Source organism: Anarrhichthys ocellatus, unplaced genomic scaffold (genome assembly GCF_004355925.1).
Source record: "Anarrhichthys ocellatus isolate YVR2014 unplaced genomic scaffold, GSC_Weel_1.0 scaffold27, whole genome shotgun sequence".
Taxonomy (NCBI): domain Eukaryota; kingdom Metazoa; phylum Chordata; class Actinopteri; order Perciformes; family Anarhichadidae; genus Anarrhichthys; species Anarrhichthys ocellatus.
This window is the reverse complement of record NW_022280057.1, coordinates 3599236-3616098: the sequence shown is the minus strand read 5'-3', so window position 1 is coordinate 3616098 and position 16863 is coordinate 3599236. Positions and strand designations below refer to the sequence as shown.

The 16863-nt window shown below is 41.1% G+C and overlaps 1 protein-coding gene across 2 annotated transcripts; it reads right to left on the bottom strand.

The window, feature by feature from the left end:
- Positions 1-2182: 2182 nt before the first annotated feature.
- Positions 2183-16789, bottom strand: vegfba (vascular endothelial growth factor Ba). Of its 2 annotated transcripts, none has more exons than XM_031862628.1 (8): positions 15704-16789; positions 11874-11925; positions 11580-11776; positions 11397-11470; positions 11267-11302; positions 8218-8301; positions 6542-6778; positions 2183-5909 (listed from the first exon to the last, which is right to left on the bottom strand). In XM_031862628.1, the coding sequence occupies exons 1-8, from the start codon at positions 15779-15781 to the stop codon at positions 5888-5890; spliced, it is 780 nt and encodes a 259-aa protein (XP_031718488.1). In that variant the 5' UTR covers positions 15782-16789; the 3' UTR covers positions 2183-5887. The 2 variants fall into 2 exon arrangements, with proteins under 2 accessions (XP_031718488.1, XP_031718489.1); XM_031862629.1 differs by having other exon boundaries at positions 6546-6778.
- Positions 16790-16863: the final 74 nt, after the last annotated feature.

Sequence of the window (16863 nt, the reverse complement as noted above, 5' to 3'; positions counted from 1 at the left end):
CACACACACACACACACACACACACACACACACACACACACACACACACACACACACACAGGGGTGCTGATATCATCTAACAAAACACACTTGCAGGCCAGATAGCGTCCAGTACCTGCTTCAACACAGCTGCTGCTACAAAAGCAGGGAGGACACCGTGGCTGGAGTTATTAGAAAAAACATGGCTCTGAACGCAGAGAGAGCAAGGTGGAAAAATACAGGAAGTCCTGATACAAGTGCAAAGACTGAGTGGTGCAGAGGGAGATGGATGAAGTGAAGGGATGTAGAGGGATGGAGGGAGGCAGACATGTGAGCTACTGGTTGAATACAAACATAGAAAGTAAAATGAATGCATGAAACGTATGAGAACGTAATGATAAATAGTCAAAGAGCCACACGAGAGTCTGTGCAGCGTTTCTGCCTCTCCATTTTTATTCACCCGGACGATAATATTTTTGGGCTTCTGACGTGTGCAGAGCTTTAAAAAGCAGATTTTGGAGTAAAGGCATCTTTTTTTGTATCATGATGGATGACTCACTGTGTCCTTTTCTCTTTCTCTGTCTCTGTCTCCCTAATCTTGCAGCTATATTTAGTACTGGCATGATGCCCTTCCAGACAGATAGGTTGGCAGCAGCATTTAGCTCCTCTTTCCTCTCCTCCCCTCTTTCATCCTCTCCTCTCATCTTCACACTCTGTAAAGAGTAACATGGGCCAAATTAAACGGCTGCTAATATAGATGCCATCAATCATTATAATACGATAATACTGTCATGAAGCTTATCAATTTATAGGTAATACAAATAGGCATAGTTATTAACATATCACCCGTCCATTGGTCTAAAGTCTGCTCTGTAACGTGAGATGATAATTTGAGGGAAAAAAAGGACTGAACATCATATTGCCAGCCACTTTCGTCATCATCATCGTCATATCCATCATAATCCATGCCAGGGGGATAAAAGCCACAGTGCCCAGGAATACCAGTGCACAGAATACACAGACACAATCTTCATCTCCCAGACTCTGTATCTCTCACAGAAACACAGATCACACTGAAACTTTTGTTGAGCAGCGAACATTATGGCCACGCTTGGCAATTTGGGGTAACTGCTGAAAATACGATAACAAATAGCAAAAGTAGAGTGAAACGACTCAGTTACACAGAAATCTCTCTCTAAAGTTTGCTAACGTCATTAGCGCCATAACCTTCTGGTCATACCTGCCATACCCTGAGTGTAATAAACTAAGCAATTACTGCTTATGAATTTCACTTCTTTTCTGTAAAAGGAAAATGTGGTTATTTCGTCTTTTTAAAAATCACATATTCTCGTTTTAAGTAAAAGAAGTAACACCATGATGTAAAAATAACCAGAACAAAAAAACAAAAAATCTTGTCGCAGCAGAATGAATGCAAGTGTTGAAACATGATATATTACTATATATTATTACACTATTACTGGTGAATCAAGTTACTTTTTGTAGCTGGCTTTGGGAGCTGCTTTACATACTGTTGGGTTGCTTTAATCTACAGAAATAAACATATTGTATTTGTGAGTATAATACTGGATGGATGTACTCCAGGTGTTATGCAATGCTGTCACATGATATACATTATTTTATGTGAGCTAGGTTTTAGCGTTTGTTTTACTACATGTTTTATCTATTTTATCCTGTTTTATGTATGTGTGAGCCCATGTTTCACCTGGCTGCAAGACACATTTAAAGTTAAATTTAACTTGAACTGGTCATGTGTTTTGTTTGTAAAATCTTAATTTGCAAAGTAACGAGCAGCAATAGCTCTCAAATAAATAAAAAGTACAACATTTGGCTCTGAAATGTAGTGGAGTAGAAGTATTAAGTAAGTTCAAGTGACTCATAACTGTCCTTGAGTAGATGAACTTTTGTGTAGGACTGCACACCTTTGTACTCGAGCAGCTTCTGACTCAGCAGTATAAACGAGGGGAGGAGAGGGAACAATATTATGTCTCATAACACCACGACACATCACACACGCACACTTTCTCTGGACCCGACTGCCAGGGTGTCACTGTAATCAAAAGTGTCTGTTTACCTTTCATTATCGTCAAAGGAGAGATTAAAACAAAGAGATGGGGGAGATGACGTCAGAGCAGATTAGAGTGGATAAACAGTGACGAGAAGAAAACAAGAGGTATATACGAAAAATAAGACATTTCCTTTAATAACAATGTAACATCACGGTTGTATCCTGGTATCATTTTCAATATATTTGACGATGTAGTATAGACTTTTATGTGGACATTGAATTAATTAATTGGCATTTATATACTAATACAACATAAGACTGCATTGTTTTCTACAAAGACATCATAATAGGGCACAAATGGTGTAGCAGCAAAAAAAGAGTGTTTTCTTTATACATAGCTACAGTAGTACAATGTATTGGCAGCGAAGAGATTCATTGCAAGGTATAGCTAAAATGAAGTTACAAATACATCTCTAAAGTATGCACTATGTCATACACAAGGTCAGGTTAGAGATTATAAAATGTTATATAGTTTAGCGAGGGGTCTCTATAGGCTAAGACACTGGAGGCTAGCACAGGGCTACCTTTACAGTACAATGTAGCACAACTGTGCAGATACAAAGCACACTGATGTTTGATACTGACACAGGATCAGGACATTTGAGCAGGATATTAATATGTCCAAGTTGTACATCTTAAAGAGTTGCGACGTTGAAGTGATGGGAGGCAACAACAGATACGAATGCTTTGTGTTTTTTAAGATAATGTTTTGGGGGCATTTTCTTTCTATATTAGCTGAGGGGGGAGAGAGAGGAGACGACATGCAGCAAATGGTCGTGAGTTGGATTCAAACCCGGACTCAGTCTTAGTACATGGGACGCCTGGTCTCCCAATACTATTGCTCTCTGAATGGAATTTGCTGTTGTTGCTTTTATTGTTCAGAATTTGTACTTTGAAATTGGAAAATTTGGTAACAGGAAGTAACAACCGGAGCCCCAGAGATCTCAGCACCACAACTCTTTTAGGTGGAATGTCTTTGATACGTCGTACATGTCTGCATGAGTGGAGCTTTTCAATCTGAGTCCATTTGCTCTTTCAGTTGTTGTTTTTTTCAGTGGACTAATGTAAAGTATGTGCTTTACAATCTGAAACACAAGTGCAATCTGTACTGAGCTTCAGGGACTCTTAGGTTCCCCAAAACATTTGTCCACAAAATGCAACATTATCAAGAAATGAAGGCTAGAAAATTGGAAAAGAATTGAGGGTAGCTGTTTCCCCTGTTTCCAGTCTTTATGCTAAGCTAACTGATTGCTGGCTCCAGCTTCATATTTTACAGACTTGAGTGTGGTATCAATCTTCTTATCTGACTCCAAGCATGAAAGGGAATGAGTATATTTTCTGAAATGCCAAACTTCTCGTTCAAAGCCAAGACATCGACACCAGTGGTTTGAGGCTACAAACGCTTTGGGGGACCGTCTCCTGTTCCACATTATCACACAGTGTCTGGTCTGTACTCAGAGGACCAGTTCAGTTCTCCTCATATGAAAAATGCTTCCCATCTGATTATTAAGACGCACACATAAAACTCCTATAGGTTCCTCTAAACCAGTGACTATCATTACAGATCTGCTGCAGCTCCACATATCTACATTAGACTGTGCTTATTGCTAAGTGTAAATAAAAACATTATTATCTCAAAAGAGGTCTGAAATAACACAAGAGAAAGTAACAACAAGGCTCTAATACTTGGTCATTAATATATTGTGATATAGAGGTAGTGATTGAAGCATTGATTGATAGGAATACTGAACAATGGACTCAAGCGTGGAAAAATAATCTCATCTCAGGAGAGCATAAATACAGAGCTTATCCCAACAGTTCTTTAGCTCAAGGCTGACACACGAATAATTCAGCCTCTGGACTGTTTCAATCAGCAGGATCGTGAAAGTCATGGGTAGAGTACAGACATTAATTATGGAATTTCAAAGCTACTGTTTGTCATGAAGATAAGACGTCACTGGTAAAATGTTCTCAGTAAAATTTAGCACGGGACAAAGGGTCTCAATGAGTGTCAAAAGATGGGTTTAAACTCCATGACCCGTCATAATGGGTCCTCAGAGCTCTGGCCAATCACGCTGACTGACAAGCTGCTGAAGAACCTCGTCCTTTCTGAAACCGCCACAGTCAAAATCAACATTCCCACCCAACGGCCAAGCAGTCATGAACTAACACGGAGTTAAACCGTGAGATTCGGTCAGAATACAAAGAAGTTATGTTCCAAGTGAATAATACTCTTTCCATCCCGGCTCGCACATGCAACAAAAACAGCCATGTTTTCATTCACCGCACTGGGAACGGCTATTTGCTAGGTTTCTATGTGCTGCGGACAACACCGCCCTGCTGATTGTTTGAATTACACATTATAATGTATATAGTCTCCCATTTGTGGCCTGTGTGAGCCGTGTCTGTTTAAATTCAATACATTTGGTTTACATCGGTTTAAATGCTGACTGTATACATAGACGGCCACCCAGCGTGACTCTTTATGCAGACGGATTAAAGATGAACAAACAAAACAAAGACTCACATTCTACAATAGAGCATTTTCAATCAACTTGACAGAATTATAATAAAAAATATAACAGAGGCATATAATACAATATCAAATGAAGACTTTGCAGTAAATTGCAAATACAAACAACTAACATATGTATATTTGCACACTTGGTGTGGCACAAACAAATGCTTATGGCTACCTGCATTCATTTCACATTGCATGTGTGTGTAAATATGAATGTATATGTGTGCCTGCTATAGCACAGAGTGAATGAGGCTGTGTGTGTCTGCATTTGCAGTGTCGTCTGTGTTCCTAGTATTATAAGTGTGAATGTTTGTGTGTGAAGCAGTGGACAGCCGCCAGCCCTCATTATTGTCATTCTCCTCACTGCCTAAAAGAGAGGCAAAGAGAGGCAAAGCGGCTGCTTTCAATCCAGGAGCCGAGGGAAGATGGAGACAAAAGACCCAAATTAAACAAATGCCGGAAAGCGGCTTGGAGAGCCAGCCCGTGGTCATACGCTTTGAATGGAAGAGAACGGCTGCAGGGATATCCCATCTGGGTCTTTCAGTGTTGAGACCACACAGATACTCTCCATCCCAGCATTCAGCTCAACTATAGGTCCACGCACACTGGGGTGCCAGTTCAAATGCATGTCCTATGTCCTTCTGGTATGTCTGAATGTGTTGCTGTCGTTTGTCAAATCCTCAAAACAGAAATTGGCCTTGACTTCACCCTGGAATCCATCTCAATAAAATCACAACTTCCACTGAAGTGTCATTACGTAGGACTCTTGCGTATGACCGATCGACTTCATATCCATTGTTCTTTGTATAATCAGTCAAGTTTCCACTGCTCTCTTGTATCATAAGTTGAGACCTAAAGAACCTCCAAACCACAGCGGATCAGGAGCTCGTGTGATTGTGTCCACCAAGACAGAATTTGTCCGAAATCCATGTCTCTCAAAGTTGCAATTAAGCTGCCTCTTCATCCCTCCACTCATGGGATGTGTTTTGTGACTCTACATGTCTGTACACGCAAGTTCATGTGGACTGACAAAAGCTTTGCCACAGAAGCAGAGGAGGTGGTAAGATGTTTGGCTGCACATGCATACGTAGATCTATATTCAGGTTGTAATGCTGCACTTGTTGCTTAACTAAGAGCGCTGCTACATGTTCTTGTGTGTGCTTCCGCTAATATTTCCTTCAGTCTGAGGTTACTGGATGTCCAAGCGTCTGTATGCTCCATGGCACTGATGCTGAGAGTGGGCGATGAATCAACAAGGGTTGGGTGGAAAGAAGGAGGTGAAAAGAAAGTGAGTAGACACATCAAGTCCTCATGGCATCACACCTGGAACAGTAAACATTAAAGAGAAGAAGGTTTCAGATTAAATCTTTTTTTGACAGGTTCAGGGCTGATTCACACATGTATGGTGGATTCTTCAAATGTGCACAATGCGAGTCTGGTGATAAAGTGAGCATATACATCTGCTTTTTTTTTTGTTTGATGTCCAAAACGGCATTTATTTTATTAATCAAATATACTCACTTTGTGGGCATTCAGACAGTGGAATCAGCACCAACACTACAACTAATAGTTAACCCAATCTACAACTTGAGTTACAGCCACTCCCAACAAAACTTTCTCACTGCCTCAAAAGCTCAAGCATCTCATCAGCTGTCAAACATTCATGATCTGTATAGGAAATGGATTGTGGGTTGGTTATAGCTGAAGAGCAACAGGAGGATACCCTGAATCGGGAACACACAGCTTCAATTTGGACCGCCTGATGCAGCTGAAGGTGCTTTATTGATTGCATTATTCTAAATTACTCACTTTTTGGAGCTCTATTTTGCACACAGTATATCTCTGTCTGTGTATTGTTGTATTTCAGCTACATATTGTTCAAAAACAGTTCAACAGAATAATTTTTTTTAAAAGTTCAGACATATTTTTTTTGTTTTGGTTGCGTGTGAACTGACCTACAGCGGCGAGGGTTGAGCGTACGGTCTTTCTGGCTGCAGCTCTCAGCTCTGATGGTGCAGCGGCACTGGCAAGACGTCGCATCCAGTGCCCACTTCCTCCCTCTGCAGGGACGGCAACGAGGCCTCAGAGATGGCGACGGAGAGGGAGAGAGGCCGGTGGGCGGATGTGACGGAGGAGGAGGTGACGTAGAAGGTGACGTAGAAGGGGGTGGAAGAGTTGGGGGAGCATGGGTCCTGGATGGAAGGAAGAGGGGTGTAGGAACAGTGTGGTTAGCCGCTGAATTTATTCCTACATTGACTAACAAGAGTCTACATCAACGCAAGTGGCTCTGTGAGTCTGTACTTTGCACAACAAAAGGTCAAGGGATCGTCAAGTCTGAGGGCTTCATCCTGAGGGGACAATGAATGTCTGACCACCTCATCACAATCCATGCAATAGCTGGTGGACCGACACATCGACACACCGACGGACCGACAGCCACGCTCCAGGATCATTACGGGGTCTAAAAGATTTTGCTATTTTGCCATTGATCCCACACCACGGCTAAAAAAGGAATGCACGGCTTGTTTAAACATGCAGTGCTAGACCGAAACAAACCAACACAATGCAGTGTGTGTGGGAGATGTGTGACTAATGCGGGATACTGTTTCCTTTGCTGCCGACAAACTTTCTGCTCTTTCTGTCGCTCTGTGCTTCTGGTCGTTACCATGGCAACAGTGACATAGCTGCCGACGAGGCTTTCAGTTTCTCCTCCAGACGCTCTGTACTTTCTCCGAGTCTGAGAAAGTTGCCTGCATCAGTTGGTCCATTAACTGGAGCTGGTTCTTCCCGGGAGGCCGGCGGCTTTAATGAAGTTACTTAATGAGGCAGAGAGGGGCAATCTTTGTCCAGAACTCCGATGACCACGCCTGCCGCTGGCATGGAAAGAGGAGTTGGTATTTGGGAGCAAATTACACATATTTCACCCCTGCCAGAGTCTGAATAAAGCCTGTTCTGAGTGATGGATGGGTGCTGAGGGACATTACACCCAAACCGAGTCACCTCTGGCCCCCCGGAGGCCGGAAATGACTGACAGCAAAGTGAAGAGGAAGCAGATGGAAAACAAGAGCTAACTCTTTCATCCTTCACCGCTCAGGACTGAATCATGGGAATCAGAAACAGAAGCAGACACTCGTAGCTCAAACTCACCTGTTCCTCATAGATTACAGTGTAAAAGGTTACTTTTAAAATGTTTTTATTGAGCTTGAATGATTCAAACTGACCTTCTTAACAGCCTGTGTTGTGAATTCTATAATATGTAATATAACTGATCACAGCAACGAATAGTTGCTAGATACTGTTATTATAAAGCTTATAGTGAGTCCCAGGGCTGCGGGCTGAGTGTGTGTGTGTGTGTGTGTGTGTGTGTGTGTGTGAGAGTGTGTGTGTGTGTGTGTGTGTGTGAGAGTGTGTGTGTGTGTGTGCATGAGGGAGACCTTGACTGCTGTGGCTGTAAAACAAATTGTCCTTCAGTAATGATGTCGACCACATAACCTAGTTTCTGTCAAATATTCACACTGAAGTTGATGGTATCTGGAAAATACTAACAGAAGTAAGAAGAACAACTTAAGGCTTGTAACTGAGACTGAAAAAATATATATTAATAAATGTGTGTAGTGAATATTCAACATACGCAGCTCTGATGGCTCCACTTGTCTTCTGTCTGGACTTTCCTCTCTCCTTTTCCTTGTCTGTTCTTGTTGGCTTCAGATAGGGCCTGGGAGTATCAGACAAACAACATGTCTCACACATTAAGGGGTCAGGAGTTATATTTTTGACACCTGTTCGAATCAAGAAATTGAATTAGTAGGAAATAAAAATAAAATCAGTGAATATATTGAATGTATCATTAGATGAAGCCAATGTGTTGCATGTCCGAGTTGAATATTTGCAAAGGTTTGTATTTATTTACTTATTCTCTGATCAGATAGTTTCTGACTTATAACTTTTTTGTCTGTATTCTCTTCAGAAAAGTTCAGATTTCAACATTTGGGAAGTTTGTATTCTTTTGTCTGACAATAAAAGGGTTTTGTAGAAAAACATGTTAATATTTCTCAAAGGAAGGGATCAAAAGACGGTTTTATTTTAGTGTTGGTACCAAAAGTCATGTTTCGTATCTACTGTTAGTTATCGAAGAAATGTCAAACAACACCCAGTCCCCATATATTTCATCTCCAAATGTTGTTTTCACAAAGAGCACAGCCTTTAAGGAATGATCTAACCCAAACATATAGGCCTTCAAAAAACATGATAAATCTCCTTTTCAAAACAGGAAGCTCCCAGTGGAGATGTTCAAGTAAACTCCACATATTTATACGTATATTCTATGATGTATAAGTTCAGACATTCATGCAATATTTCTTTTAATACTCCTAAAGTATTTAATTTTGCAACTTTATCCAACTTTGCATTACTTTTACAAGGTTCTGTTGTAAGTACTCAACAGTGAGTTTTTAATATTTTTCTCATATATACCTATTATTTGCAATCATTTAAAGTAATTTCAAGTATCAGAGACAGAAGTCGAAAAGAAAAATCACTCATTAAGCATAATTGAATGCTTTTGATGAATGCTCTTGATTGTAGGACGAGTGGTGGAAAGTACATTTACTCGACTAGTGTTGTACCTCTATACACTTCTGGTGTACTTAAATTTATAGTATTTTAGTTTCATTATACTTCACTTCTACTCCACTACACTTCAGAGGGAAATATTGCACTTTTCACCAAAAATACATTTATTCAGCCGCTTGAGTTAGAAGTCATTTTGCAGAAAAGGATTTTCAAAACCTGTGATTGATTGATATTATTTGTACTTTTACTTTTGTACAATTCTGAAAGAAGGAATTTTACTTGTAATGGAGTATTTTCACAGACTGGTATTGCTATTTTTACTCAAGTAAAAGATCTGAATACTGAATACAGGTCACTGACAAGGAAGCTCCAATAATGGCTGATTACTATCTTTTCACATGACATTAACAAATATCTATCAAAACAATGACGTCAGCGTGGGCTACCAGCAGAAGAGAGAGACGCTCCCCAAAACGTGGAGACAATGTTCAGGAAACATTACACTTATTACTGCAGCTTTGCATTTTGGAGTCATGTCCACATTGCCTGATGTTTACCAAACTCTGTCCATTTCCCTGTCTTCCTTATCATTTTAAGTGCCTCGTCCTTATAGAGCACAATCTGATTTACTTTAATGTATGCGAGTGCCCTCAACAACAAAGTGCATCTGCTCACTGCTTTGGTTTTTGGCTTTCCTGATTTAACTTCCTCTAATCTCATCTGCTATAAACTATGTTAAACTTTTATCAAATTACGAGGACAGTGTTCAGAGGCTGAGCTCTGACGATATTAACTGAGTGTGCTGCTGCTGCTGTTGTTGTCTTTGGAGCTCTAATTTACTATCATGGATGCGTGACTCTGCTCCGTCAGTCTGTGAGAGAGCACATGGCAGGGGAGATAAAATCATTGCTACGGTGACAACAGGATGCGGGCCGTCCCAGGGGATGCAGGGAGAGTCACACAGATGCTAACTCACTGATGGGCACACACACACACACACACACACACACACACAGGCATAAACACACAGAAACAAATATTCTCACACACACATGTATACTAACACATAGAGAATGTACACGTGTGCAAATACATGCAGAGATTTAACAAGCGCAGTCACACAGACACATGAACGGGGGGGAAATAAAATTATATACACACACACATACATTGGAATCCTTTATTTATGTCCACATCCTAACAGGAAGTAGGAGGACGTAAACATTAAAGATGCAATCATATGATTGTGTGGTTGGACCTGCCAGTACGAGGTAGTACACAAACAAACAAACATCAGGGATCCAACTGAAATGTTCCTTTCACAGTGTACAGCTGTCAGTCCCGGCTGAACCTCAACATGGATAACTTCCCCAAATGCAATTTGTCATCAAGATTCAAGGTGACTATGGCGTTGTTTGTTGTGTTTTTGAAACTTGCTGTATTTAAGGTACTTTTCAGTCCACTGTATCAACAGCATGAATTGTATTGTGTCCTATTTGATTCTTCACCATGTTTATTCATAGTTAAACCTGGAAAGCGAACATTGACATGTTTCATCTATTAAAGTAAAATTGAAAATTTAAATTTGTTTATTTCTTGCATTCAAGAGGTGAGATGTTGGCCGGAGGTGTTGCACTTTTCCAGCAAATAATGAGAAAATGTTTGAAACTGCTTCAAGCCTTCTGTCCTCGGATAATGAATATGAGAACAAGTAACCTTTTTCAACACTATTATGCCACTTATGGCTACTTGGGTTTCATCCTATGAATACCTCCTCTTCATCAATAACATCATCAGCAGAATTATAAGAGCATCATTAGTGCTTATTATTAACATGGCTTCACATTAGGGATGAAGGAACATGACCTTTCACAACAACAGCTCACTCACACACAGTTTAACAGGAACAGACATGGAGAGATTAAAATGCAAAGAAGGGAAATAATAACAATACTAATAATACATTGTGTTCATTAAAAGTGCTTTTCATGAAGACACTTTAAGTGAAAAGGATTTAAAAAAACAAAACAATATATAATACACAACATGAATCACTCATTGAAAGCAGTTCACTGAACTGAAAAACATAAAAAAACATAATGCGTTACCTTGTTGTAGGTGTTGGCTGGATTTGTTCTTTTAATCTGCTCACAGATAAAACAGACGTGTCAGCATAAAGGTGCAGTGAGATCAGTCAACGACAGGTATACCATGAAGACAGACTGTGTGTTTTATTACCTGCACTCACACTGACTGTGCTCCACGAACAGCAGCTCAATGAGCTCATGCTTCATGAAGGAGGTTCTCATCAGCTGCACAGAGATCAGAAAAATATTCAGACATTATCTCGCTGTTTCCAACATTAATCATCTACATTGAAGCGGGTAGGGATTTGGTGTGTGTGTGTATCTGTGTGTTTACCTCCATGGTGACTGTATGTGTGAGCGAAGGAACACACTCCAGGGCCTCATCAGCACAGCAGCCACCACATCGCCTCACCGACACACAGGATGGGACGAAGAGATGGTGCGTCTCCCCCGGTAACTCCCGCCAAACCTCCACCAGAGTGTCCCGAGGCTCACAGCCGCTGCGCGAATAAACCTCCAACCACCGCCGCACTGGTGGAGATAAATCAAACACAGTCATGATTTCATTTTTTCACTATCAGCTCCATAAAGTGGTGCAGGGGTCTTTGTAGAAACAGGGACAGCCTACCTTCTCGACCCTCCCTGGATTTTGGGGAGTCTGCCGGCCGCCAGTGAGCAAGCTGGAGGGGGAAAATAAAAGTGATGAGCACATGTGAAAAGCACGTGTTAATAAATTTAGGGTTTCTTGGTCAAGTTGACCTGTTAGATAGCGTTCAGCTTTGCACTTTGGAGTCATGACAAGTGGTTGAATTTCAGTCCAGCAAAAACGTAGATGTAATAGTAGTCAGTGAAAAGGTGGGTCAATTAGGACTTTTCTATAAAGACTATATTTAAAATACATGTAATACATATAACAACATGAATTTATTAATATATAACAGTAATCTAACTGTTGAGCTATTGCCTGCAACGTCCTGTTTGACATTGTTGTAAAAAGGCTGCTGGTGCATAACAGATCAAAGTATTTCAGGTTAATGACCACCACAATATTTCACACCTGGCACCTGAATATGACACGCTCCATAATGCATGGTGGTAAATGGAAAGGAAGAACTTGATTATTGAACTTTTATACACGTCAGAGCCGCCCTGCAGTAGTATGAAGGCTCAATAAAACATGCCTCATTTTGGGCTCTATTTTCAAATATTTCCCGCAGGCATTGGGTCCATTGGGTCCATTTAAGTATGTAACTGAACATGTCGACGTTCCCGACCAAAAATCAACCATATTTTCAACAACATGACTGTACTGACTGAACAAAGTGAGGGAGGGTGCTGCTGGATTTTTGAACGAGTTGTACCTGCTACCTTTGCCCTCAAGCCTATCACCTGACTAGCGTTTAAAACACCTTCAGTAGCCACGCAGCAGTAGATAGTGAGCGTATCTCATACTTCTCAACAATAAACTGTTACAATCTGTGTAGCTCTGCGTTGACAAGCAAGACCGCCGAATACTATTTCATAAGATGAGCTGAAGGGAGTATCGGTGATTTGATCACACAGATTGTAACCCAATATATTATACTATTTACTGCTATTATTCTTGCCCACATGCAATTTATTCTCACATATAGTTTCTGTCCAAAGTCAACTCTGGGTGGGAAAATAACCAAGTACAATTTTGAGGTACTTATATGAGCAATTTAATTTTCTTACTTATACTTCAACTCCACTACATTTCAGTGGCAAAGTGTACTTTTACTCCACTCCATTTATTTTACAGCTAAAGTTACTCATTCATTTGCAGATTAAACAGATTAAACCAGTGGTTCCCAACTTGTTCGACGTGTAAGCATTTACAAAAAGTGTAAAATGTGGGGTTGGGGCCTCTTTGTTGTGTTTCCAATGTCAATGAGTTGTTAGCAGTTCCAGTAAAGATAAGATTTACCCTAAAAACTTCTGATTGAAGAACAGTTTGAGGCCCAAATTTCACATATAACAGCAAAGATTAGTGACAACAGATTTGTATTGCAGAACATAGTATTTTCTTCGTTTTGTCCTCTCCCATTGATCATCTCCTGACCCCTCAGATTTATCTTGTGACCCTTTGGAGGCGCCCGAAAAATGCTGTTCACACATTGTCAACAACTTAATAATGTCATATATAATTTTATATCAGTACTGCGGCACAAGTACTTTCACTTTCAAGACCGTAGCGTACATTTAGCTGATGATACTTACTTTCGTACTTCTACTTAAGTAGGAAAGAGACACTGGATTTCATAGCGCTCTAAAACACACACACTGGCGTTATTGGACCTATGTGTGTGTGAAGACCAAGGCCACTTGTAGGGGAATGTAGACTTTGTCCAGTTGCCCCCTTTAACTGCTCCACCCCCTTGTACCCACCCACCCACACACCCACGCACACACACACACACACACACACGCACACGCATATACACACACACACACACACACACACACAGGTTTGGCCCACATTGATTCCGAGTTAAGCTGGGACTGAGGCCATTTTGTGACTGGTAGGATGTGAGCTTAAGTAAGTGTGTCTTTTCTGAATCAGTCTTTAAGATGGGGATACGATTACCTCTTGTTGGCAGCCACACATTCACATTCACACATTCACACACACGCACACACGCACACGCGCACACGCAACCACCACACAGCACACTGTACATATGGGCCAAGAGTGTGTGTGTGTGTCCTACAGCTATACACCACCTCCTCCACACTCAGAGTCTCATCTCTACAGGAGAAATACGGATGACCTCTTTTCCCCTAATAATCTGTCAGTAAAGCAGACAACATGAAAGCAGAGAGCCTCGGGTGAGAGACAGCGGCTGTGAGCAGGTGAAGAGTCACACTGCTGTGTGTCATAGCGTAGGATGATGCATTGCTAATACATAGGTTACAGCAGCACAAAGTCAGGGCTGGGTCTCACACTGCTGCAGAGCACTGCCTGTTCCTGATACAAGCCTCCAGACATAAATAAAGAATCAGCAGGTCTCTCCATGTCTGTGGGCCTGCTGCTGTTTGGAAAATGTCAGTATGAACATTTCTTATCAGTGATAACTAAAAATAATAATATCCAACCTCTTTTTGAATGACACAAAGCAAAACTTACAGTCCATATAGGATTATTGGTACCACTGTTTAATGAGACGCCCTAACCTGAAATAATTGGTCCTTTAATCAATCAGTCAACTGCCACAAATAATTTATAAGGAAAATAATGGTTGGTGGCAGCCCAAAATGGTTCTATTAATGTTTAAAAACTAATTTACTAATGCTCTAGATCAGTTATAAACCATTAAGAATGACGTTTGGGTTGCCAAGATGACATTTGCTTTGTCTCTTTTAGCTAACGTTAGCTCTTAAGATCATCAGGAAGACAGTTTGGGAAGTACACGAAGTACACCTTTGCGCATTCTGACCCAGAGTAAGATGAGAAGATTGGTATCATAGATATGATCAGCACCACTCTCATGCCTGGTCAATATGAAGACACACCTAGCAGCCAGTTAGCTTAGCTCAAAGACTGGAAACATCTAGCCTGTCCAACTGTTAAAATAACCTACGAGCACTTCTAAAGCTCACCAATTAACATATTATATGTTGTTTTTTTATTAGTACGAAAAACTAAGTGTAAAACGACTATTTGCTGTTTGGGCCTTAGGTGTGGCACTTAATGTTAATGTGCCCGGCTATTTCTTGGGCCCAACTAGTTGCTAGGCAACCAGAGGAGACTCTAGGAAGTTACTGCCCCAAATAATGTCTTTATAAAAGATGTTGTTATGTTCGGACAGAGCAGGCTATGTTATCCTGTTTTAAGTCTTTATTCTAAACCCGGCAAGAACGGCACCAATAAGAACATTTCCCTAAATGTCAAAGTATTCCTGTCATATATATAGCCTACTAAATAATCCATTCATTAACAACATTGTGAATGAATCAATTACTGTGTTGATGCCCCGCCTTTCTGATGAATTAAGCTATAGCTAAAAAAGACAAGGTAAATGCCATGCTGGAGGAGGATTTTCCACAACCTGGCAACCTACAAGTTGTTCTTTTGAATGGCTTTTACTGATCTACAAAGCGTTGGTAAATTATTTATTACAGCATATAAACTCTATGTATGGGGTGACTAACTGGAAAAATGTCTGGCACTGAATTGTGATGTAGAGGAGACAATAAATACCACAATGTCGCTATAAAGTCAATAAATCATTCACTAGACCGGAGGTGACAGATGTCATTGACCTAGAGGGGATAACTTCCACACAGCTAAAAGTCCCACATGTTCCCACTTAACTAAATGCATTCAGAAGGATGTTAGATTATCTCCATCAAGTGACCGTTAATATGAGCTGGAAATGAACCTGATGGCGGACCACCACACACATACAGTCTTTAGGGTCAAATGCCGATACATACCTTGGCGTGGGACGTGGGTATTCTGGTTAGCAGCAGGAATTGAAACATTCCTAGAATAACTTGAAGCATAATCCCCATTGTGCAGGACTCGAAGGGGACCGCAAAAAAAATGTTTTGGACCAATCCAAAAAAAGAAAAAAGAAGGTGGCTTGCCGGCCGTCTCCTTCCTTTTGCTTCTGTGTCCGATTAAAGGCGCAGAAATCCCGCATTCATTTCATTCTCCAGGCTCCCTTCCTTGAAAGGACGCCCAGGGTGGCATCCTCAGTGTTGGATAATAACTTTATCTTGTTCATTTGAGACTAGATGATCGTCTAAACTAGCAGGAGTCTGTTCCCAACCTAAACTAGGATAATAGTTTGTATTTTAATTAGTCAGACACTGGAGTAGGCTGTTGTGTAGAATAACCCTCCTTCCACTAATTACAGGCATACAATTCTGCCACTCTCAAGTAATAATTAAATTCTCCATCTAATGGTGGCACCATAACCTTAAAAATGCTGATTTTCTAATCAGACTTGGTTAAACTTTGAATGCCTTCCTGTATTTATTCTATTAGTCTATTGTTCCTGATCCCATTGAACCAGTGTGGGTGTCCGGGGTGTCGTGACATTAGGAGCATCCAGCATCCAGATTCCCGCTGAAACGTGGTGCGATCATAAAATCATCTGTGTGGCTGAAAGAAATCACATCAGTCAGCTCGGAGGACATTTATCCGGTAGAGACCCGACGCTTTAGCCCGACGTGCAGAGCTGGACAGTGGCGCATATTCCGCTCCCCGGCTCGATCAGTCTCTCCACGTTGTCGCTCCCACGGAAAATATGATCTCCCCGTTTTTTTTGTTGTTTTTTTTTATCCTCTTATGAATATAAATATGACTGGAATAACATCCTCCACTGGCATGGCAGCACAGCTACAACAGAGCCGGAGCAGCAGGGTAGTCCGCAGACAGAGAGAGGTCTGGTGTGTCTCTTCATTAGTTGTTGTGATCGGTTTCCTCATTTCCTCTGCCCTTGAGACGCACGCAGCGTAACCATTGCACTGCCAACTTTTTCCTAACGGGACAGGCAGACTGAATACAGGTGCAGCGTCTCTACTGGACCCAAAGTAGGGGTGGGTGTGTGTGTGTGTGTGTGTGTGTGTGTGTGTGTGTGGCGGTGTGT

What these genes read in the sequence shown, in the direction of transcription:
- vegfba (XM_031862628.1), bottom strand. Translation starts at nt 15,781, where the DNA reads ATGGGGATTATGCTTCAAGTTATTCTAGGAATGTTTCAATTCCTGCTG. An exon ending in ATCCAGGGAGGGTCGAGAAG is followed by an intron (nt 11,777 to 11,873) that starts GTAGGCTGTCCC and finishes TATCTCCACCAG; the next exon opens with TGCGGCGGTGGTTGGAGGTT. An exon ending in CTCAACCCTCGCCGCTGTAG is followed by an intron (nt 5,910 to 6,541) that starts GTCAGTTCACAC and finishes TTACTGTTCCAG; the next exon opens with GTGTGATGCCATGAGGACTT.